At 54.3% G+C, this 24,943-nt stretch overlaps 1 protein-coding gene across 1 annotated transcript in view; it reads left to right on the forward strand.

The window, feature by feature from the left end:
* Positions 1–5,377: 5,377 nt before the first annotated feature.
* Positions 5,378–24,943, forward strand: part of VIPR2 (vasoactive intestinal peptide receptor 2) — a 64,059-nt gene continuing 44,493 nt past the window's right edge. Inside the window, exons 1-3 of the mRNA XM_074366623.1 lie at positions 5,378–5,586; positions 7,899–7,998; positions 24,417–24,524. Coding sequence (XP_074222724.1) covers positions 5,524–5,586; positions 7,899–7,998; positions 24,417–24,524 — 271 coding nt within the window. The 5' untranslated portion in view covers positions 5,378–5,523. The remainder of the gene's footprint in view (positions 5,587–7,898; positions 7,999–24,416; positions 24,525–24,943) is intronic.

Below are 24,943 nucleotides of genomic sequence, written 5' to 3' on the forward strand. Positions count from 1 at the left end.
CTGCAATCCCAGTCTAAACCTATCCTGTGGCTCTGGACAAACTGATTCTAACATCATGTGGAGAAGCAAAAGACCCGGGAATGGCCAGCACAATATTGGAAGAGAAGAACCAACTCAGAGGACTGACACTACCAGACTTCACAACCTACCCTAAGGCTACAGTAATCAAGACCACATGGTACTGGCAAAAGTAACAGACAAATAATCAGTGGAACACAATGGAAAACCCAGAAATAGACCCACACACATACAGTCAACTGATTGACAAAGGAGCAAGAGCAATTCGTGTTAGTCTTTTCAGCAAATGTTGCTAGAACAACCAGACATCCACATGCAAAAAAGTGAGTCTGGACACAAATCTTACACCTTGCACAAAATGTAAAGTGCAAAACTATGGAACTCCTAGGAGATAAACAGGAGACAATCTAGGTGACCTTGGGTCTGGTGATGACTTTTTAGATACAACACCAAAAGCACAGTTCAAGAAAGAAAAAATTGGTAAGTGAGACTTTATTAAAATGTAAACCTTCTGCTCTGTGAAAGACACTGTTAAGAAAATGAGAAGACAAGCCACAGACTGGGAGAAAATACTTGCAAACCACCTATCTGATAAAAGACTAGAATCCAAAATGTACAAAAATTTCTTAAAACTCAACAAGAAGAAAAAAAAATACAATTTTTAAAAATCAGCAAAAAGACCTGAATAGACTGTTCACCTAATAAGATAAACAGATAACAAACAAGCATATGAAAAATGCTCCACCTCATATGTCTTCAGGGAAATGCAAATTAAAACAATGCAATACTACTACACAGACATTAGTGTCCAACCTCTGGAACAGTGACAACACCAAATGTCAGCAAGGATGTGGAGCAACGGGAACCCTAGCTCGTTGCTGGTGGGAATGCAAAATGGTGCAGCCACTTTGACAGAGTTTGTCAGTTTCTTGTAAAACTAAACATACGATTACTATATGAACCAGAAGTTAAGCCCCTAGGTATTTATCCAAATGAGCTGAAAACTTATGTCCACATAAAAACCTGCTCACAAATGTTTTTGGCAGCTCTATTCATAATTGCCGTATCTTGGAAGCAACCAGATGCCCTTCAGTAGATAAGTGGATAAATAAACTGTGGTCCATCTAGATAATGGAATTTTATTCAGCGCTAAAAATAAATGAGCTGTCAAGCCTCCAAAAGAGGGAGGAAACTTAAATGCATATTATTAAGTGAAAGGAGACAATCTGAAAAGGCTACATACTGTTTGAGTCCGCTGACATCCCACTGTGGAAAAGGTGACACTGTAGACAGTGAACCATGGACGTTAAATTCGTTAATAGCAGCGTTGGCTCAGCAGTTTTAACAATGTGCCACAGCAGAGCAGGATGCTAGTAACGGGAAAACTGCGTGGAAGATGAGGGTATGGTTCTTGGCAACTTCTACTCAGTGTTACTGTGACCGTGCTCTAAAAACAGTTTATTTGCAAACCACGAATTTTCAGGTGCGTCTGACACACCACCACCACGTTGCTTCCCTTCCTCTGGGAACCCCTGAGGAACAGGTCTCTCTCCAGATGTTTCTGGGCCCAGGCCGCGGGCTGAGTCACGTGATGGATGTCAGCATTTAAGCCCAAAGGCCCACATGGTTACGATCAAGTGCCCACATTTCAAAGTGAGGTGCTGGACTGCCCATGGGGAGGTCTGCCGAGAGCGTGACGCTGAAGGCCTGTGGGTGCCACCCGGAGCCCCCCTCCAGCCGCGTCAGAGGAGGCGCCAGCAGGATGGATTCTTAGTGGGGAGTGTCCGCTGGGCTCAACATTTCCCTTCTCTGTGAGGGAGCTAGGGTGCTTCCCCTCCCTCAAGCCGAGTGAGGTTGCCTGGGGAGCTTGGCCTGTGCCCCCTGCGGGTGGAGGGTGGGCTCTGGGCTTCTCCCGGGAATCTACAGGTGCGGCCACTGGATGGCTGCCCGGCTGCGGAGCCGGAGCTGGGAGAGGAGGCGGTGCTGGGCGGCCAAGCGCAGGGTGGGTTTGTAGTCTCATTGGCCTGATGCTGACACCGTGGACCATCTGAAAGTCCTCCCCCAAGAGGGTGTCTGGAGCGGAAAGGGAAACCTCTGGGAGCAGCAGGCATCCTTAGGGGACCCTTCCCCTGTCTGAGGGGCTACAGCGACACTGGGGCAGGAGAGGCCTGAGGATTCCCCAAAAGTGACCCCAGCTGTGCCAGGAAGGAGGGCTTTCTGGCTTCTCCCACCCGCCCTTTGAGCCTGGAGGTGCCCCGGCTGCAGTGGTGAGGGGGGCAGAGGTGAAGCGGGGAGAGAAGAGACACCACCGCACCCGCCACTGCTGCCCACAGCTCCTAACCACAGGTTCAGGGCCTGCTGCAGGACCGGGCCGGGGAGAAACCTTTTAAATTGAAGGAAGGTGAGCATCGTGCTGTCCCTGGGACCCTGCTTTTTCCTATCTGGAAAGGAGACCAACACCAGAAAAGGGCCCAGGACGGCTGGGGTCTTGCAGGGCTGCAGCTGTAAGAGAGGTCTGCACTAATGAATCCATCTCACAGGACAGATCCTCACAGTTGAAAACAGGAGGGTCTGGAAGCCACACGGGGCAGACGTGCAGGTCGCCGACCCAACCTGAACCAGGGCCCGGGCTCTGCCTGTGTCCGCCCGGGCAGCTCAGAGCAGGCAGCGGGCCGAGAGGGCACATCTCCAAAGCAGCACTTTCTGTCTGTATACTTTAGAAATGTTTGTGAAGGTTTTCCATGGCTGGTATTTGATTTTATCTTTATAATCATCTTGAGAAGTAGGCCAAGCACATATTAGGAATTTTACTCCAAAGCCTGGGGAATTGATTCAGTCTTATGTGATGAGCACACCGTGGGCCCTAGGTCTGGGCCGCAGCGCAGACTGAGTGCTGGGGCGCCAAATCCTGGGGTGTCGTGTGCCCGCAGGAACAGGAAACCGCCACAGAAGATGGGCTCTCCTTTTGCTTCCAGGAACCCAGGAGGCATAAGGCCAGGGTCCGAGCTCAGACCACCTGCAGACCCCCAACTCACAGCTGTGGGTGGGCAAAGGACTCCAAGCTGACAGCATTCTCCAACACCCCGGCTCTTTTAGGTGGAGAAGGAAGGAAATTTCTCCTTCAAGTCTCAACTCCAGGCTTTCTAAAGACATGAAGAGGGGCAGAGGCAAAGGCTGTGATTCTTCACAGGTACAAGGTAAAAACGGCTCATGCTGTGGTGTCCCCTCCACCCAAGCAGATGTGGTCCCCAGAACTTTGGATCTAAATGGGGCTGAGGGACCAGATGGACCTCAGACAGTCATGTATGTGTGAAGTTTACTTCCTCTTTCCGACAAAGTGTGAAGTGCCAGCACAGCATTTATTTTTGAGGAGATTTCACCCCCCTCCCTGAATCAGTGGGTTTCCGGGCTTCTGACTGTGGGCACAGCACACAAGGAGTCCGTCGGCATTCACTGTCAGAGATCTGATCCTTCACTCAGAGCTCAGCCTGGAAATCCGGGGAAGCCGCAGGTGTGGGAGTACCAGGGAAGGTAAGGGTGTCCAGGCAGGAGGGTAGGGAGGGCAGCTGACAAGTGCCTCACAGGGCCCACCCCTCCTGGAACACAGGCAAATGCAGGTGCTGAGGGCCCCCTGGTCACGGGTGGAAGAGGCCTGAGGGGACAGAGGTGGGGCCCTTGGGACCAGAGCTGTGGGCAGGGACCCAGGCTTCCACAGATGTCAGCATGGCACAGCCAGGAGGCTGCCACACCTTAGGGGGGCCAGTGCCAGAGGTCCAGGAACAAGACCACCAGCCCCACCACATCAGGCACCCACCGAGGAGCTCCTCACCCCCTGCCTTGAGGACATAGTCTCCCCCTGTGAGGGGAAGTGGAAAAATTCCTGGGAGAATGGGCATTTACCCCAGAGAAACAGAGTAACCTTTAATTGACAAGTGCTGCCCATCCCAACACCAGTGGGAATTTTGAACAAGGGAAGAACAGTCAGAATATAATGAACCTTGTGTGGTGTCTGCCATGAGCTGAGAGGCTCCCACCTGATCTCTCAGTCTTCACCATTTTTTAGTCTCCTTTAGACATTTACTCCTCCAAGCTCCTCCCACTCCTCCTCCTCCCATTTGCCTGTATCTTGCTATTATTACACTTTCTCTCCGCATCACACACCCCCATCTGCTGGACTACGAACTCCAACAAGACAGGGAGCTTGTGTGTTGCCTGTACCTGAAGTAGCTGATGTTGAGAGCATAGGCTTTCTGTGTACGGGAACCACCTTGATTCTCACAGTGACCCTCGAGGTGAAGGGCAGGTATCATCGTTCTTACCTGCAAGGTCACTTAGCTCAAAGTTGGCTTGTCCAGCTTCAAATATTGAGCAATCAAATGTTGTCAAGTTGGGCCCAGAGTCAATAAGCTTCCAGATCCCAAGCTGCATACCCAGAGTCTAGACCTGACCTGGAGGCTAGATCTGACCCGGAGTCTAGCTCTCACCTAGAGTCCAGATCCTGTCTCTACTGCTGTTCCCCACTAGTCAGAAAGACAGATAATAGTGATTGATAGACAGTGATGGATCTATTGGGGGTGACGGTGGTTGGAGAGAATACAAATGATAAAGCCAATGACGCACAATTCTAATCTAAACAAAGGGTGAAAAGGTGTTCTTTGTCCTATTCTTATTCTAACTTTTGTGTAAGGTTGAAATTATTTTCAAGTAAAAAGTTAAAACCAGAAGAAAATTTACCTGTTTTATTTTTCATTTCCGGTGTTTTGAGGAAGGGTGGAGGGAGTCTGGAGAAAGAATGAGTTGCCCGGTGTGACAGGCAGGACTGAAGATTTGCCACCGCGCTCGGTCTGCCCTCCACCGAGAGGCACGCCAGTTCTCTTCCTAACTTTCAGTTGCCCCAGCCAACCCCAGTGGCTTCCAAGGCAGCCCACCTGCACTCAGTGGGTTTCCCACCACCTTCTTGTGGGTCTTCAGGTTGTTTAACAGGGAGGACTCTAGTAGGTGCAAACGCCTCTAACCAGAGCCCCTAAGTGGGTCACTCCAGAGTTCCTCTCCCCTTGACCTCTCCACTTGGAGTATGCCCACCCCGAAAGGGGTGGAGGGGGGAGGGGAAGGAGCGCAGGATCGGTGGAAAGGAGAGGCGTGGAGGGGGGGGAGGGGGGGAGCGCGGCGGTTGTGGTGCGTGGCGGCGAGGGGATCGCGGGGAGGGGAGAACCAGAGAGAGGCTAGCGTGGTGGGTGGGCATAGGGAGGTGCGGGGCGTGGGGCTGAGATTAGGGGAGCGCAAGGGGAGGGGGAGTGGTGGAGAGGCGGGGGGCCAGGGGCGGAGCGGGGAGAGCTGGGCGGGGACCCGGGGCCGCGGGGGGCGGAGCAGCGGGCGCGGGGCGCCGCGGGAGAGGCTGACCGGGACGAGGCGGCAGCGCGCGGACCTCGGGAGCCCGGGAGCCGGCCGGGGAGCCGCGTCGCTGCGGACGGGCGGCCCGGCCCATGTCGGTGCAGCCGAGCCGGGATGAGGGCTCCCGCGCTGCTGCTGCCCGCACTGCTGACCTGCTGCGGCTGGCTGCTCGCCCCGGTGAGTGCGCCCCCGGCCGCCGCCCGCACTGCACCGCGCGCCGCGCCGTCCCTCCTCGGAAGGGAGCGCTCCCCGCGCCGCGCCGCGCTGCGCTGCGCTCCCGAGTCCGGGCGCGTGGCTGGTCTGGGGGAGCCGGGCTGGTCCAGGGTCCCCACTTTCCTCCCGGGCTCCGGCGAGGGAACAGGGCCGCCGGGGAGCTCTGGACCCTCCGCAGCGGAGCGCGAAGAGCCGAGCTCCCGCCCGGCTGGGTTTGAGACCCTGGGGCTGGGAAGATGCGTTTGCCCCCCAACCCTCCGCACTGCTCTGGTTTTGTTCGGAACGGGGTCCAGTTTCTTGCTCGACGCTCTTTAAAGCGGAGGTTTCGGGACGCCTCCTCCCGCAGGCTGTGACCCGCGAGGCCGGTTCGCGGGCCCTGGAACCCCGGGTCGGGGACAGGACTGCCGTCACCTGTGCAGATTTCGCGTTTCAGAGGGAACTGGAGTTTGCTTTGTCGTTAAACACTTCCCCTAGTACACAGTCCTAGTCTTGTTACTGTTTTTTGTTTGTTTGATGTGTGCGTTAGGGAGACGGTGTGGCTGAAGAAAGTTTCCTTTCGGAAATGCTCTGCTTTGCTATTCTTTATCATCATTTAAGAGCACGGGAGGAAATGCTGTGCTGAACAGAAGTTTGTTACATGAGTGCACGTATGGGTTATCGAATTCCCAAGAATTCTTCCTTTTATTTGAAGACCCTTGCGAAAAGCTGTGAGCCTGTTCCCTGCTTTCCTGCCTCAGGCTGGAGACAGTGTTGGCCTGTGTGTGTTTACACGCATTTTACATCACGGCCAAATCACTGCCTGTACTGACTCATACCCCCTCTTAAGGTTGTGCGGCCAAGGATGGAGCTATTTAGGGAAGATTGTAATTGCTGAGGGTGCTTCCCTGTTAGGAGGGCATGAAGCTAGCCCACCCTCACCATCGCCAAACTCCCTTGTCTAGCAGGAAAGCCCACAGGTCTTCCTCCCTGAGAATGTAGTGAGAATGTGAACCTCCATCTTAATTTCAATGCTTTGAAAGAGCTGATTGTTGAAAGTACCAGGAATTGTTATGGTTAATGCCGCTTTAATTTCTGGGCTGTCCCAAAATATGTCAGAACCGTGCATATTCCAAGAATGTCAGGTATTACGGAGTCTTTTGATACCTTAAAAAATCCATTTTCCTTTTAAGTCAATGTGATTTCCCTAATTCTAAAATTTAACCCATTAAAAAGTGAAAAATACAGCCTGCTTGAAACCAGGAGTTTGTACAGTGGAGCTGTCCAGTTATGAACTAGGGAAACAAACAAGCAAACAAACAAGCTTCAGATTTTTTTTTAAATGAGGGTAAATGTAGCAAAAGTATCCAGCATTAAGCTCCTTCTCTTCATTCTGTTAGGAAGTTTTATTCCTGGTGAGAATTGTGATGGAGCCATTTCAGCAGCAGAGGAAGTACACACAGACGGCCATAGTGTGTACAAGAGTGACTTTCTTTAGTAAAAATAAAACTTTGTTCGGACATGAGGGTGAGGGGCACAGCTTCCGCCTGCAGGGTCAGCACTTGTTGGGGTGGGAGGTGGTGATGAAAACAGAGACCAGAGAATATTATCTCTAAGACCGAGACCGTGTGTGGCTTTGCCTTTCACACATGGGAACGGGCAACATTAATCATGTTGTGCCACACCTTAGTTCCCGTGACAGATCCCGGCGTGAGGACTCTCCCCTGGGCCTCTTGCTACTTACCCCTGGCCTTTTTGAAAAGCTCCTCACACCAAATTTTAAAGTTCAGTTTTGAATGCAGCCTGCAGCCTCTAAAAATAAAGTTATCCTATTAGGGCTTTGCAGCGAGTACAGAGGCTGGCCTTGGATGGAGCACACTGGCGTCTGGGGCTGTGTGCAGCCATTAAGAATGGGATTGCAAGTAAACATGTGTTTACTTTGATTAAATCAAGGACTATGAAATGGAGGGCTCGAATATTGAAAGATTATTGGATTAAAGACCTCTATGCCGCCAAATTAGTACCAACAACAGACAATGTACTACGTTAGTTTGTCTTCCTGCTCAGAAAACATACTCTATCAGATTTTAGATTTATTTAATAATTCCTTTACAAAGTAAATAGTGAAGCTTTTTTAAAATAACCATTCCAAAATATGAAGGTAACTGCTTTTAAGTGACTGTTATGTTGGAAGCAGGTTAGAACTGTGAGTTTTGGGGATCTTTTATGTAAAACGTTTGCTTGACTTTCTTCTTATAGTGGAATTTTCAGTTATTTCTGTTTCTTTTCACCTTGTCCAGGTGTACAGCATTCACCCGGAATGCCGATTTCATCTGGAAATACAGGAGGAGGAAACAAGATGTGCAGAGCTTCTAAGGAGTCAACCAGAAAACCACAAAGGTGAGGGGGATGCGTGTGAGTGCAGCTGTGCCCAGGACGCTTGAGCTGACGTGCAGGTAGCTTGCACCTCACTTGGAAAATTCATGTTTTCAGATCACCTGTGTCTTAGCAGGAAAAAGTCTGCAGTGTTTTTTAATGAACTGCTGGCAAAACTCATAGCTTTGTGAGTAATGGGCAGCCTGGTAGTGGGGGGTGGGGGGAGGGTGGTTTACAGACATCTGCTGTGGCAGTGGGGGAGGGGGGAGGGGGAGGGGAGGGGGGGTAAAAGAAAGCCTCATCGTCAACAGCAATAGTTTCTATGGTTTGAGGTGGCAGCAACAGTTACTGAAGTAACTTAATGGGTGTTGTTACGCTTTGCAAACACAACTCTGTTTTCCATGGCACAGGTATTTAATCTGATTTCTTGCGTTTTAAATTCTTAGTTACATCACAGATAATTTTGATCTGTTAAGAACAGTGAAAATTTATCAGAAATCAAACAGGAAAATGAGACTTTTGTCTTCCCAGAGAACAGACCTATTATGAGTACAGTGAACTTGCTGGTTTTATTTCTCCAGGTCCCAGAAGCAATGCTGGGACAGCATGCACTCACCAGAGCACTGACGCATGTCTGTAAATTCTGAGGGTTCTGGGACAACACCCAGATTATAAACAGTAGCAAAAGCCTTTTGTCCTTCAGCTTTTCTTTCTCTGTTCTGTGTCATTATTTTGTTCTCTTCAAGAAAAAAAATTAAAATCAAAGTACAACCATGTGTGAAAAGTCTGGTGTCCTGCAGAGGACCTCAGGTGGGAAGCCACCGTCGTGGGCATTGTCCTCGACGGGTGCTGCCCAGTAGAGGCAGGCTGCAAGCCTCACAGGTGATCTTGAGTTTTCTAGGAGCCACATTAAAATAAGTGAAAAAGTGTGATTTTAATTTTAACAGTGTATTGTATTTATCGAAATACATACAAATCGTTAGCATTTCGACTTAAAGCCAATGTAAAATATTGAAGAGAAATTTTACTTTTTTGAATACTACATCTCGGAAACCCAGTGTGCATTTTATACCTACAACGCATCACAACTTGGACCACGTGTTTCAAGTACTCATGCATAGCCGGCGGCTATGGGGCTGGACAGTGTGGCTATAGACTGGCACTAAAACAAGTATCCCATGCATCTTCCTGTCCTCCCTGGAGCTGCCCCCTCCTCAGATGAAAATGAGGACTCTGAGCCCAGGGTTCCTTCCAGCCTTCAAGATCTGTGCCTCTGCAGTGCACACGTGGTCCTGAGGCCACACCTTCCAGAAGGTCTGGCTGAGCTCTGTCCAGCGGAAGGTGGTGAGGTGCTCAGCTCCACCACAGACGTGGGTGAGGGTCCACCCTGCAAAGCCACATGTGATATTAGCCGCCTCCACGGGTAGAGGAGGCCTGAGTTCTGCTGGCTGTGGCCTCACGACAAGACAGGTGTCCCAGCCACTGAGGTCGGTTCCCTTCAGTGACAGTTAAGATACGGGAAAATGAAATGCTGAGAGGAGACAGGCTGAGAGCTTCAGAAGCATCTGGTGCGCGGCAGAGAAGCCAGGTCCCGTGGGCACAGCCTGCAGCGCCTCCATGGTCCACCACGTGTGCAGGGAGGGCGGGTGCCGTCCACCAGCCCCGCAGCAGGTGGCCCTCGGCTTGTTGGGAGACTCCTGGGAAGGAGCCCTGCACCCACCCCGTTACTCGGCAGTCAAGCTGTCTGGCCCTGAAGCTGCCCACAAACAGCGTCCACTCAGGTGAACAGAAGCATTTCCCTCCTGTGAGGGGTCCCCAGCACTGAGGGGTGGGCACTTGCAGCTCCAGTTTCCCTCTGATCCCTGTGCCCTCTGGGGACACCTCCTGGGACACGCAGGTGCTCCCGGAATGGAAGTGGGGAGAGCTGTACCGCCGACACACTGCGAGGCAGACGGGATTGCAGTTTTCCTTCTGCCGATGAGCTCTCTGCCGACAGCCTGCCCCCCCACCTCACATTTTAGGGAAAACCTCCTACAACACTGTCTTACTGTTTTGATTTCCCATATTCATCTAGTATGTTTCCTTAACAAAGAGAAAACTGGCAGGGCCGACGGCAGGGAGCATTTAGCTTTCAAAACTTGGAGTCTGGCTGTGACTTTCCCTCAGGGGAGATGGCCTCACGGTTGGTCAGAGGTGACCGGACAGCGGACAGAGCACCTGCAAATTTGTGTCAGTGACTCTCCTTGACAGATGCTGCTCCAGAGAAGTGGGCGGGTCCAGGCGGCTGGCTCTGTCCGTTGTGAAACAGGGTGTGTGAGCCTCAGTCAGGTCTCCAGTAAAGAGATTCCTCATCGTTGGCTGGCTCACGCAGGGGGAGTGTGGCCTTAATTAGCTCGAAACAACCTCCTTCCCGTTTTGCGGTTCCAAAGGCGCAGGCCTGCCCTGGTGCCTGGCCAGCCGCTCACCAGTGTGAGCTGTGGCCACACGGCAGCTGTCGTCACTACCTGGCTGGTTACTGTGGGAAATGCAGGCGCCAGGTCAGCCAGGTGTCTGTTTTCACACATCAGAAATGCAGCCTTTATGCAAAATATCCCAATTCTTAGAAGTTTGCAACTAGTACTCTTAAAAAACAGGCCCTGCAGGAGCCAGGCAGACCTGCGTGGATGCCGCCCGAGCTGCCAGGCTGCTCTGCGGGTGGCTGGGCCAGCCCGGCCCGCTGGAGCGGTGTCAGGACATTTAAAGCGCTCATTATGGTCCCCTCGCCAGCTCTCCTGCCTCGATTTGGGTTTGAGGAGCTTGGCACCCGCTTGATCAGAAAGGACACGCTGTTTCAGGTCAAGGGCTTGAAGTGTCTGCCCGTGTGGAGTGCGGCGAGAGGTGTGGCTGTTCTTCAGGGACGAGTGTCAGCCCTGGAGAGTCTTACCCTGACGACTCTTGTGTTAGTATCAGCTCCACAGCAAACACACCTGCCCGGGTCCTTTTCCTTCTGCCTCACAGAGGGGCCTGCTGACACCAGCTGCCTTTGAGGGGCGGGGGGGACAAGGGACGGCCGCCTGAGCCCGGCCACCGACAGTTTCTGTAGACAGAGGCAGCATGTGCGCTAAATGTCCGTTTATTTTTCTTGCTCTTTGAAGTATGCATGGCTCAAACACAGGGGTATAAGTAGTTGTGAGGTAGGAGAACAAAGACACTGCAGATGCGACAGACTGGGAGCCGGTGAAGGTGTTCCGACTGGAGGGGTGACGGGGGTCCAGCGTCAAGAGTGCACGTTTGCTTCATGGAACTGAGGTGACATGAGATGCTGGGGGTCTGTGGGAGCTGCTCTTAAATTCTGTAGGATCAAGAAACTGGTGTGAAAGCACCAGGAGTGAGAGGAAAAAACAGTTTTCGGTTCTCGTGAGGTCTGCTGTGTGTAAGTCTAACAAGGAATTCTTTCCATCACGTGTTGAATCTGAAACAAATGCAGACAAACAAACCACATAAATCTAGACAAAAACCAATTTCAAGTCTGAACTCCTTTAAAGGATTCACTTTGTAAAAAAGAAAAGTTTGGGAGGTGTTTAGAACTCTGTGACTTAATATTGATTCATTGCTGAGACTAACTGAACCCTGCCAACAGGGCGCTCCAAGGCTGCGGATGCCTGAAAATGCAGCCAAAGGCAGCGCTACCCCCACGGGCCTCGAGCCAGGTCTCAGCTCTGCCCGGGGCTCCTGCCGCTGACTTTGCATCCTCTTTGCTTGGGTCAGAGTGGGCGTGGCCTGGATTTCAGAGGGGCAGAGGCGGGACCACTGTTTCCTTGATACTCCGCAAGCTACACCACACCTTAAGGTGCATTGCTGAGGTGGGTCTGACAGCCAGCGTTAGCTTAGGACCAGGGCCGCAGGAGGTGCTAAGCTGGAAAACTTACTTTCCTTTGATGTTTTGTAAACGAAGAACACTGGACTAGTTTTGATCCACTTGTCAGGAGCTGATGGGTTTGGATTTTGCCCCCTTCAAGTCATGGATGTCTGCAGAAGGCAGCAGACCAGGTCAGAGAAGATCAGCAGAGTGGCCCCTGCTCCTGCAGAGCAGGCAGTGAGGGCCCCCGTCCCCACTCCTGTGGGCTCCCTTCAGCCCGAGTCCCACTGGGCTAGGACACACTGAAGTAAAATTTTGTGTTTAGACTCAAAGAAGGAATCCTGAGCACGAAGTCAGTTCCTGGTGCAAGAGGGGCGTCAGCACATCAGTTCCTGGTGCAGGAGGGGCATCGGCACTTTGAATCCACGGGGTGCCCTCGGCGTCCCCAGGAGGAGGAGCTGCACCTGCCCCTCTGTGGAGTCACAGGTGTGGCTTCGTAGTGGGTTCGCTGCTGCTGATCCGGCCCTAGTCGCTCCCTGTCCTCCTCTCCGGGGCAGGCCGAGTCTGGTGCTGGTGACCCCGACACACAGCTGGCCGTTGCTGACGGTCTCCTCCCCCGTGTGCGCCTCTCCCTGTCCACGTCCCCCACGTCCTGGGGACGTCCCGTCGCTCTGTCTGCTGGTGGGGCTGGTTCTGCAGCCACTGCTCCATCTCGAGATGAGCCTGGCGGGTCCACCTCAGCCTGAGGTGGTGTGATTTACTGCGGGACCACCTGGTGTGATTTACTGTGGGACCACCTGTGAGGAGACGGCACAGGGGCCCCTGCGGCTCTGGAGGCTCGTGCACCCGGGCGGGCTTCGCAAGCGGCTTCCCAGGCCTGGGCCTCACCGCTCTTTAGGGAGCCACAGCTGGTCCTGGGCTGCAGACCCGTGGGCACGTGGCAGTGCTGCCATGATGCAGGTGGGGTGGAGCCCGTCCCCCCGCGGGTTCCTGGGGTCGTGGGTTGTGTCAATTGCTGGGGCTGATTGCAGCCCTTCCTGGACACCTTGGAGAGTTGCACTCGTTCAGTTACGAGGTTTTGCAGAGTGTATGGGGTCAAGCACGAGTTCCAGTGGGTGTCTCAGAACCCTGGTAGCCAGGCCTGCTTTTGAGGGGCTGCCCTGGATCTTGGAGTGAGTAAAATGTCACTCTGGTGTGTTGGCTGTTCTGTCACTGATTTTTCCAGCATGTTTTTGTTTTTACTGAGTACATACCAGGCTGGAAGGGGTGATGAGAAATTGAATGGACATGTCATCCTCTCTCATCCAGAATCAAGGCCCCAGTGGAGGTGCATGGGGATGAGCAGGGGTGACAGGGCCCCAAATCAAAGGACAGCAGGGTTTTCAAGGGGAAACCAGAGGATCTGAACACGCGGTAACGTCGGTCTACTAGGAAGCAGAAACTGACAGTGATTGAAAGTGTCTGAGGACTTACTTATCCTTGCTCGGAGATGAGGCAGGAAAGAGGTGAGTGGGAGACCACGGAGAAGAATGGAAGCGCTTTTGTCGTAAGCTAGTCGGCGATGAGGACTTTGGGTGCTTATTACAAACTTGCTCCGTGTCTGGGTTCTGTTCGGTGACCTGGGTCCTGGTTTCCATGTTTGTCCTGTGCTCGGGCCTGGGATGGGTTCACTCCACCCCGTTGCCCTGTTCCACCTGCACTGACTGCTGTGCCCCCACCAGGCCGAGCCCCCAGCTTCCCCGTCCTTTGCACTCAGCGTTGCTTCCACCATGATGGTGAATACACGCCCTCTTTATTCTAGGAAGGGGGCCGTCTTGGGGGCCCCTCAGCCTCTTGGCTCCAAGGCGTCTGCCCAGGGACCCTCCTTCTGGGCCTGTGACCCAGGAGCAGATGTGCAGACCCCCTGCAGCATCCAGGGCAGAGCAAAGGCATGGAGAGGCCATGCAGGGTCCACCCTCAGGACAGGAGCGGGAGGCGTCCATGCAGCAGGCACAGAGGGCCCAGGCTCAGTGCTGGAAGGTGATCTCCAGCCACCCCAACGAGATGAGGCAGTCACACACAGAAATGTGAGAGGACTTCTGAGATTCTCGTCCAGGTTGGTGTCAGGGCCTAGCTCCCTGGACCCCTAGTCAAACACTCGTCACAAATCTGAATTTGGCATCTTAGAGGCAGGAGTGCTTCAGACAAGGGTTTTCTTCCTCTCCAAAGTCTGCTTCCAAGGGGAGGGGCCTCCTCTGAACCCCCACGTGGACTGCCCTGGTTGTCTGACCTCATATCCACTTAAGCCTCCTCGTTGAATAAGGGTTTTCACCGTTTGCTCACTTTGTGAAGTCAGCCCTTCTCTCCTACACCTGCAGTGAGGTTTGGGGGCAGGACCTGGATCTGGGGAGTCTGCCTTAATTTCATAGCCTTCAGCTCCCTCATGCACCCCCGATTCCCTGTGTACACACAAGGACCACACGGCAACCGTGGTCCACCTGCAGGAGGAGACCACACAGGACAGGACGTTAAGTCAGGGCCCCACGCAGCCCCCAGGTCCGCACCCCTCGCCTCACTGACTGCAAACAGCCTGGGCGGTGCGCCAGCCACCCGAGAGCTGACCTCTTCTCCCTCTCAGGGAGGGGTTACTGCCGCCGGTCGGGGACTTGTGACTTCTTAGCTGCTCCTTCCTTCTCTGCAGGAAAAGGACTGAGGCCTGTTTGAGTGGACACTGAGGGTGAGGCCAGGCTGCCTGGCTGCTCACAGGGCCCGAGTGATGAGAACAACACTGTCCCCCAGCGAGCACTGTCACTCTGCTCCTGTGTGACCCTGTGTGTGACCCCAAAACCAAATGTTCAGAGGGTGGAGAGGGAGGTTTCCAGCCGGGGCCAGTGCTGGCTCTATTCCGGAGCCTGGAGGTGGTGGAGCTGGATGTGCAGGTGGTAGGGCACACGCTGGGCACACGGAGCAGCTTCTTCAGTGGCGAGGGGCTAGGAACTCAGACGCCAGGGGGCACGTGGAGGAGGGAAAGCAGAGTGGACCCACATCTGGAGTCGGGCCAAGGAGCCGCTGAGGATTCTGAGACGTGGGGCGTCTGGGCTGAGCTGTGCTCGGGAAGGTTCGTGAAGCAGACACTTCTGAGAGGATTTGGAGGGCCCTGGAAGGGGGAAGCTCACAGAGTGAGGGACATTCCAGGTGGGAGATGCTGTGGGCATCCCCCATGGAAGGTGAGGGAGTCGTTACACAGGCTGGGGAGCAACAGCCAGGCTGCAGGGAGATGGGGGCTGGGGAGGTCCCGTGGCCGCACATGGGGTGAGCTACTACAGAGATGCAGGAGAAAGAGGGGGAACAGGGGATCTGGGACCCAGGAAAGCACCTTGGAGGGGAGGACTGTGGAGCCTGGGCTGTGGCAGAAGGAGGGGCCTGAGGAGGCTGCAGGTCCTGGAGGCAGGAGGAATGACCAAGCACAGACCCCAGGGGTTTGTCCTGGAAGGAAGAGGAGCGGAGGAGGGCAGGGTGAGGATAGAGAGGACAGAGCACTGAGGGACCCGAGGCTCAAGGACCCCCAGGAGGCTCAGCTCTCGGAGGCTGGGGCCACAGAGGTCAGTAGACTGTGACCCGGGCACTGACCTGCGGACATGCCAGGGGCCCCAGGCAGCTGTGCGCACTGTCCTCTCGTCCTGCAGAACTTGCATGTGGCCTGGGAGGGACTCCTGTGTGAGGCCGGTCTCAGCAGGGATGTTGCCCTTGGGGTCATGCTCAGCTGTGCTGGGAGGATGGTTTGTCATAACACTGGTAGACGGATGTCTTGGAACCACCCCGGGAAGTCGCCCAACCCTGCTCATAAATCCACGGGAGATGATCCCGGGAATAACATGGCTGAGTTCCCCGCGCCCTCACCACCGCTTGTCAGCTGGAGTCCAGCCTCCCCTGCAGGACATGCTTGGCTTTGCCAGCCTGGGAGCTCGTGTGACACCAGCAGTGTCCAGGTGGTCACAGACATCTCAGGGAAGGTTTGGGGATTTGTACAAAAGACATGGGCACACAGTTCGGCCTCCCATCCGTTTCCCATTGCGGGCCCCCCTAGGGTCTCCCATGGGCCCACATCTGCGCTCTGGGAGGGGAGGCCGGAAAGTGCTGGTCTTGTCGAGGAGGAATGTGCGGTCAGTTCTCGGTCAGCCCTGCTGCCAGGACCCCAGCCGCAGGCATGGATTCGCTCAGCTCAGTTTGGAGGACGTTCTGATGTTTGGGGTTTATTGGATTCAGCAGATCTTTTAAGCAGGTTCATACTGGATTTCTCTATGTTTCTTTGGAAAATGCTTTTGTTTGGTTAACAGCTTTGGTTAGTTCTGGAGTTTGAGTCTTAGTTTAATGTTAGTTCGCATCCCAGAATATGAAATGGAATCTGCCTGAACCAAAATTAAACTCGGCCACTTCTGTATTCAGAATTCCAGAGTGGTCCCATTTCAAGGCGCCATCCAGTGGCACTGCCCCCCCCCCCCCCGCCAGATGGTAATTCCCTGGCCTGAGTTCACAGCTCACCTCCAGGCCACCGGGATGACGATATTGTTGCACCCCAATTAGCCAGACTATGGTGGTATCTGGAGTGGACTGAAGAGTGAGCCCCCTACAGCGTTCCTCGTCGCGCTCTGCAGACATTTGCAGCGGAGCTCTCGTTGGGCCTGGGTCTGCTCCTCCGTAGAGCCCGGACCCTCAAGCAGGTGGCCCTGGACCACGGTCCACACCTGCTTGGCTGCTTCTCTCTGGGACCGACCTGCTGTGTGGACTCGTTACAAGCTGGGTGTTGCAGAGCCAGCCCCAAGTGGCCCCTCTGTTGGTGTGCGAACCTGCTGTGTTCACGCTGCAGGAAGACCCGTGGTGCCCAGCCTCCGGGCCCAGGCAGCTCCCGAGAGCAGCCTTGGGACCAGGGGAAGAAATGTGCTGAGGAAAGGAACACTCACCCCTGCAGGGTTTAAGAGGATGTGGCTGCAGCCTGTGCAAAAGCAGTGGAGTCACGAAGAGAGTGCAGCTCATGGACGACAACTGTGCCATCTCTGTCCCCGCAGGCGGTGGGGCTGTCGTCACGCCCTGAGCTTGTCCTCGTAGGTTGTCTCTCGAGTCATTCCTTCAGCTCCAGATGGCAGCAAGCCCTCCCCGCACGTGCCACCTCAGCTGCCCTGACTGCCTCTGAGAAGAGCTCATCCCCACAGAGGCTCTGTAAGTTCCGGTGGGTTAGCGCTTGGGTGTTTCCCTCAGAAGGCTCCTTTCCGCTCCCCTTCTGCCAGTACTGCTTACTGCCAGCGTTCCTGACTGCAGCATTTCCCAAAAGGCACTGGGCAGGGCACCACCCCCAGCTGAGCGGCGGCATGGACGTGGCTGTCTCCTCGTCTCACGGAAAGTATTTCAAGAAGAAAAGATGCAAATGCACCCTCAGACCAACAGAGGACTCCTCCATTCGGTAGAATTTGACCATCACTGTCAGTGTTCAGGTGGGCTGGACTCTGTAGGACTCAGAGGAGCAGGATACTTGCAACTGGACCCTGGACAGGCAGCATCACAGATGCCCAAAGACCAGCTCCAGGGCCAAGGGAGGCACTGATGGGAAGTGTGGCCAGTGTTTCGGGGCCTCCAGATCCAGCAGAGGGCTCCAGCGATCACATCACTGTCCTCCAGGCAGGGGTCTGGCCCCGCTCACCATCACACACATCCCGCAGGAGCCTTGCTCAGGTGCAGGCTGAGACAGTCCTGGGCGAGGGCAGGACAGCAGTGCTGTCTGTGCCCGCTCGGGGGCAGCCTCCACCGCTCAGCCGCACACACCCGCATCGGGGAACGGGCCCGGGGGGTCCTTCCTGTGCTGCGTGGCCCAGTGCCCTCCTCCACCAGGTACCCGCTTGTCTGGTGTGCCCTTTGCTTGTGGCCACAGTGGCCAGCGCCCGAGGCCTGAGCCGGGCAGCCTTCCCTCCTGGGGGCCCTGGGGCCACCTCCCTCCTGCCCGGGGCCAGGACTCCACGTTGTGTCCCGCTTTTCCAGGGCGGGATATACCTCTGCAGTTCAAGGAATTGTGGCTTCTGGGTGCGATGTTAGCAGTTTTCCAACAGAAAGGCCGCTCCTTTCTCTGATTGAAAATCTATATAATCAGATGTTGGAAGGGAGTTAGGGGCTACACCCAGGTCGCCGGCCTCCCACACTTGCCATGGCAGCTTGCACAGGACACGTTCCGTGGCCCATCTCCACGTAGCCGTCCTCACCCTGTGGGCACCTCAGCCTGAGCCTCCCCAAGTGAGGACCTTTCGGAGTGTGTCTCGGTGTTCCCTTCCGGGGTTGAAGTCTTCAGGCCCCGTATCTCCTCCACACTGCAGTTTGGATGCGAGGACTTCCTTCGACTTGGGTGAGGCTCTTTGGGAGGAGTGCGTGCAGGTGACGTGTGTGCTGTCCTGTCCACACACCACCCTGGTGGCCCCTTAGTGCTGTTTGTCACTTGGTTAAAAAGTGACCTGCAGAATCCTGAATACAAAGTTCTTTTTTACGCTTTGCAGTTGGCAGGTAATCTGTGAGGCTGCGGGCACTGTGTGAGCTCTGGTGAAGCAGCCCCCCCGCTTCTTGGTTTTAGCACCTTGTGATGGGTCGTGCTTGAAGCAGCCAGACCTCAGGCACCCAGAATGCCAACGTTTTCGTCTAACCATTCTGTAGGTATTTATTAGTTAGCGTTCTCCGTGAGGAAGAGCTTGTCCTCGTCATTTGGAAAAGGACTAGATTTCCTTCCAGAGGACAGGATGAAAGTTCGGACACTTCGGGGCTCCTGTCAAGTGTTTGACAGGTGGTGCTCCGGTCGGGCATTTCTTCATCGCCTCCTGCTTGCATCACAGATAAAGTGGTGGTTGGAATATTGGTAGCCGTTAAAAGCGATGGCCCACTACATGAGCAGCAGGAGAAGACACGAGTGGTGTGTTGCTAGGTGAGAAGGGAAGACATCAGTGCACAGAACACCCTGTTTTTGTAAAAACAGCACATGTAACGTCTGTGTGCACATAGTGTAGGGCCCGTGTGTGTGGTGCCCTCAGGCCCAGCTACACACTGGAACCCTAGGAATCGATCTAAACATTGAGAAATGCTGTCCAGGGGAGTTAAACCAGAACCCAGCAGGGCCCAGGTGGGTTTTGTGGGAAGGACCCAGGCTGTGTTCCGGGCACGCCCGGCCACTGTCCCCGGCCACGGCTCCGCCCAGCTCCGGGACTGCAGCCAGGGCTGGGGGTGGCACTGCCTCGCCCTCTGATGGCGTCCCTCTGAGCGGGCACACGCAGTGCTGCCCAGCAGAGCCCCGGCCTCCTCCTTGGTCAGTCAGGCGGCCCTTGGGGACTCTGCTATTCTGGCCTCAGCAGATTCTGTACGAGGAGTGACCAGGGGACAGAAGTGCTGTTTTTCTGTTTCTCTTGAGCAAGGTTAAAAAGTCAGAAAGCAGATAAAAGCCGCTGTGGGGGAGGGACTTGGACGTGGGGGTGCGTCCACCGTGGGCTGCAGGGCCAGCCAAGCTGAGCCGTTACCACCCTTCCTCCTGCCGCTAAGTAGCAGCGGCTTTCCGGGTGTCTCGCCCTCTCCCCTTCCGCCTGCTTCAAGTTAGAGCTGCTGGACTCAGCCCTCCGCCCAGCTGGGGACAGGAGCCAGGGGGGAGGCAAGGGGGCTCCTGCTCTCCCGCCTCGCTCTCACTGCATCAGACCGTTGGTTCTCCCCTGTGCACTGAGACGGGCGTGGCTGACTCCACTTTGCAGAAACTCCTGGAAACAAGGAAAAGGTGTCCCGTGGAGCCTCCATCACAACCAGGCAACTGGAAGTCCGCTAGACTGGACCTGCCCTGGCTTCCTTGGGGTCCCGGCTGCTGCCACAAAAGGCAGAGGTAGTGGGATCGCGAGAGTGCCCGGGACTGCAGCTCAGAGGGGAGCGTTGCTGCCTGTAGGGTCTTTGTCAGCCCCGTCCAGGGCCTGTGGGGGGCGCCGGTGAGCAGGACGGCTCTGCTGGGCATCTCCGCAGGGTCTGATTCTGGAAGAAGCTCTGCTTCATGTGACTTTAAACTTAAAATAAAATAGGGTTTTGGATGGAAGAAGTTACCAGCAGCATTAGCTGTTGTCTGGCCTCGCACCGTAGTGCCAGAAGCAGCTTTACTTCTCGCCTCCCTGCCCCTGCAGCCGCTTCCCCGGCTCCATCTGGCGCCCGGTGGTTGGGAGGGTTAGCCCTCTGACGCTGGTCCGCTGCCCTCTCCTCTGCTGTCAGGCCTGGCTCTTGGTGGCCATGGGGGAACCCCATCACCCTGTGCGTGGGCACCGTGGCTCCATCTCCAGAGTCAGCCCACCGGGACTCCCTCGGCTGTCCCAGCACTGTGCTCTCTCTGCAAGTTGCTGTTGAGGGGCCTGGAGTTCTCTCAGGGTAGAAATGGGGCGCCCAGGACCCTCACCCGGAGAGGAGGGGCGGACATGCAGGCCAGGGTCACAGCCTCACCCGAAACTCAACCCCTGGTGTTTGCTGTGTGCATGGTCACAGGGCCGTCCCCTTGTCCACGCGTGTACGCGGGCAGGGGATTTATCTCCATCACATTTGAGGTTAAGGAGGAACCTAGACTCGGACACTTGCCTCTGCCTCTGTGTCCAGTGCTTTCATCATGACGCACCTTGAACGTGGAAGGCTGCAGTGGTGGGAGCACATCCACAGGTCCCGTGAGGTCAGCGAGGCCAGAGGGACGGTGGCCTTTAGGCGGGGGTTCTGGCCCCAGTGTCCCTCTTCATCCCGGAATGAGTGTCTTTGCTCCGGGCACCTGTGAGGGGAAGTGCAGTGTCTGTAAAAGCTCTGTCAGAGATGAAGTCGTGAGACTCATGTGGTTTCCTTGAAAATTAATCAATGTTTATATCATTGAGACAATGAGAAAATAAACCCATCTAGGACTCAGAACTACACGTGTGCCATCATCTGTGAGAGCACGACTTGCCTGGGGACATTGGGGAGAGAAAGTCGGTTTTTCAGGTGTAAGGGGTTAGTTTCCTCTCCGTTATGATATATTCCTCCCCACTGCCAGGACCTCCCCCCCGAGCCGGGGTGAATCCCAGCTGTCTCCTCAAAGCCCTGCCCTCCGGGGCCCGTATTTCCAGAGTGTTGATCGGAGCCCGTTCGGACAGCAGCCCTTCCTAAACTCTCATCGATGTCTGAGTACATCCCCTTGACGGTGCCAGGAAGTTTAAGGAGGCTGAAGGCTGCACCGTTCGTAGGACTGGTTCTTCTGAATCGCTTGGTCTAGAATGTTGTTTTCAAGAGACCAAACCGCCCTCCCAGGAACTTAGGAGGCACCGTTGGTTTACGTTGGGCCCCTGCGTTGTCTTTTCCCGTGAAACTTGGGGGGTTTGTGGAGGCGCCGGTCCAGGGCCCTGGTGAGGTCTCCCGCCACCCGTCACCTCCCCGCAGCCTCTGGGACAGATACTGACGCCCCCAAGCCAGCTCAGCCTGTCGCTTGATTAAATACGTGAGCCTACAGAGCACGAAGGGAAGTGCCTGCTCTGAGGGCAGCTAATGTGTGTGCTTTGCCGAGCAGCTGTGGAGTTAGAGGTGAGAATGGCAGGTGGGACCACTGTCTGGAAACGCACCTCCGTCAGCCGCATCAACGCCCTGCCGCTGGGAATCATGGGCGACACGCGGGTCGTGATTTCTACCAGAGGAATGCGAGCAGCCCCGTCAGCAAGCCCCACGCAGAGGAAGGGCTTTGGCTGTCTGTGCTATGTTCAAGTGATAAACACACATTTCATGTTTTAAGTTAATAGGTGGTATTTAAGGCATTTTTTCTGGTTCTCTCCCATGCTTTCCAATTCACGAAGCCACAGACCACCACTGTGGATGAGCGGTCGGTCTCCTCCTTGTGGTGGGTTTTGAAAGACAGAGAAGGTTTGCGTGATAAGTGAAAAATAAATTTATTACCGAAAAAATCTCATTTATAATTCATTCATAAGCCATTTCAGATAATCTGCATGGACATTTTTAGCTGAAAAACCATGACACAGAGAAGGTTTCATTTGTCTGGGCCAGTTTACCTTCTGTAATAGTTTCTGTGCAGTAATGATGGGTTTTATTATTTTCTCTCTTTGCTTTCTTAGTTTGCAAGAGTGGCTTTTTAATTTTATTTTCTGTTTGTTGTAACTACGGCTCTAGGGGGCCCTGTCTGTTGGAACTTCCTGTGATGATGGAAACGTTCCGTCTGAGCTGTGAGCTGAGAGCCACGTGGCTTCTAAGCATTAGACGTGTGGCCACTGTGACTGAGGGCTGATGTTTTAATTGCACTTAGTTTCAGTCGATTTAGGTTTAAGCTTTCGTGGCTGCGTGCGCCTAGTGGTGGCCACACTGCAAAGTGCGGTTCTGGGATTTTTCTCTTCTTTACACGTGGGTTCATCTCCTCCTGTCTGTTGTTTCAGCTAAAGCTCTGACACCCTGTGGAACAGCAAAGCTGACAGCAGGTCCGGCCGGGCCCTGACTTGGGCTGAGGCTGGGTCTAACCATTTCTAACAACGCCTGCTACTCTTGGCAGCTGGTCTTGCTATGTTAAGGAGGCCTCATTGTGTTATTAGTTTATTTAGAGCTTTTAGAAGATAGCAGTGGCTGCTGAATCTCATCAGACAGCCTGGGGTGGGTAATTAGGTTTACTTACTTCTGTTTTTGGTGGAGGTTCTGGGATCGAGCCCAGGACCTCGTACATGCTGAGCACGTACTCTACCACTGAGCTGGGCCCCCCCCCCGCCATCAAATAACTTTTAAGTCTATCAATATGAACAAAATTTTCCTCTTTTCAGACTGACCCTTGATTTTATTATCACCATCTCAAACACCTAGGTTGCTACCAACATGTAACAAAAAGACCCTGGTGGCCTCACCCAAGCCTCTTTGTCTTGGGCACTGTAGACTAGCCACTACTTTTGCAACCAGCCTTTTTCCCCAAACGTCTCTTTGTTCAAGCTGTCCTCCTGTTGGGAACGGGCCTGCCTGTCAGGTCTCCTCCTCCTCCGGTCTGCCCCCACCCCGGGGGGTCCAGTCACATCGCTGGTTTACGTTTTTATGGTCACAGTGACATGTCATGTCCACCGTCCCCATTCTTGTGTAACTGTGTTCCTGGGGTGCTAAGCGCCTCGTTTCCCTAGTCTTCTGTAATCTATCAATCATTAGGCAACACCTCTGTGCCAAACAACAAGGAGCTCTGACGACAGTCAGGCTCACAGGCTGATCCGCGCCCCCACCCCTGCCCAGGGGGCCCAGCTGCTCCGAACCTCCCGCCTCCTGTGGGCGCCGTCCCTGCAGGTGGTGTCGGCAGAGCTCCCAGGAGGACCTAGCGGGCAGGGAGGCCGGACGTCTCAGTGCTGGGAATCCAAGGCCTCGAGTCAGTTGGCGGGGGCCGGCGTCCGGGCACCCAGAGCCCTGACTCCAGGGGCTGCCCGCCGCCCCCCTCCCGCAGGCTGCGCTGCCTGCTTACTTCACGCACACGGACGTGCCCTCTGTCTTTGGTCTTTACTGGGATCTCCTGGTTCTACCGTTGCAAACTCTTGACTGTCACTTCTTGCGATTGGGGCAGTGGAAGGAAGAGCTCACATCCCGACTGGCAGTCTCGTGCCCTGAGACTCACCACGCAGCTGGGGCCCCGTCCCCTGCCCGCTCACCTGCCCGCTCCTGGGCCTGCGGCCGCCCTTCCCACCCAGCTTGTACTGAGTTACTTGTCCTGTTACAGCAGCATTTTCTTTAAATATGTAAGAACATTATTATAGTATGAATTTATGTGCTCAAACTATGGCATGTAATTCAGTTTTTAGAACGAATATATATTCATTTTTATTTTAGAAAGTGTTTTCATATTTCTTTGCAAAATTCGGTTTGTAGCCAACTTTTCAATATCTGTGTTCTTGGAAGTAAAACATTCCAGTGTTCAAACCAAAAACGCATTATACCCCGTTGGTGTACTTGTGCTGGCATGGTACAGGTCAGGATGGCATCAGAGAGCAGAACTCCTGTCTCTTTCTTTGTTTTTGCTGAGGCTAGCGCACTGCTCCTCCAGTATTGAAGTTTAAATGAAATATAAAATTTTAGAGATGACAAAATACAGTAGAAATACCTTGGACTTGTAGTAAAAATACCTGAGTTCAAATGTGGATTCATTTATGGTTTAAATTTGCAAATTATCTTGAAATCAGAATCCATAAAAGCTTAAGTGTATGTTCATCCAGGGAACCCATCCCCGGGACTTACACAAATATCAGTGGTGCCCATTTTGTCACACTGAGGGCGGTCCACGTCAGCAGCAGGAAAGTAATGATTCTGTTAAAATTCAGAAGTTCATGGTGCACGTTGGGCTACTCAAGTACTGTCTACCGCGAACCTGCTCATTTCTCCAAAGCTGATTACGATGAACACACGCCAAGTACATTCTCAGTAATACTGTGGTGCAAGTTTGTTTCACAGAAAAGTCTCTTGGAAGACAGTTGTCTAATTAATAGGCTTTCTATTACGAAGCTTCTGAGCAGACCCGGCCCACCACCGTGGGCCCCCCACACGTGGCCCGTGCGCCGTGCTCGTGGGGGTCGGGTCCTCCCTCACCCTCCATCTCCCCCTCCAGCCTGCAGCGGTGTCTGGGACAACATCACGTGCTGGCGCCCTGCGGATGTCGGCGAGACCGTCACGGTGCCCTGCCCAAAACTGTTCAGCAACCTTTACAGCAAACCAGGTACTGTCGCCAGCCTTGCTCCTGAGCTTTAGCAGAGGGTTTGCGTCTGAGGGGGTGGTTTCTGCATCAAGGCACAGACGCCGGGAGTTGGTTTCCTTGACTGAGGAGTGGGGAACAGCTGTGCCAAGAAAGGCAGGTGCCAGGATGTGCATGGTGGCAGTGCTGACCCGGGGCCACAGTACCAGGCAGGGAGAAACCGTAGCCCTGCTGCCCATGGGCTCCCGTGACCCCAGAGAGCGTCCTCCAGGGCGTCGCAGGTGCTGATGCCCAGGGATGCAGCCTGACTCCGTCCTGGCCCAGGATCGTGTTTCTCCTTCACAGGAAGTGTCTCTCCGGGTTCTCAGCCCAACGTCACCTGAGGACCCACAGCCTCTGGGGTTCCAGCCTCGGAAGGTGCTGATGGGCTGGTGTGCCGCCTC

The sequence above is a fragment of the Camelus bactrianus genome, chromosome 7 (genome assembly GCF_048773025.1).
Source record: "Camelus bactrianus isolate YW-2024 breed Bactrian camel chromosome 7, ASM4877302v1, whole genome shotgun sequence".
NCBI lineage: Eukaryota > Metazoa > Chordata > Mammalia > Artiodactyla > Camelidae > Camelus > Camelus bactrianus.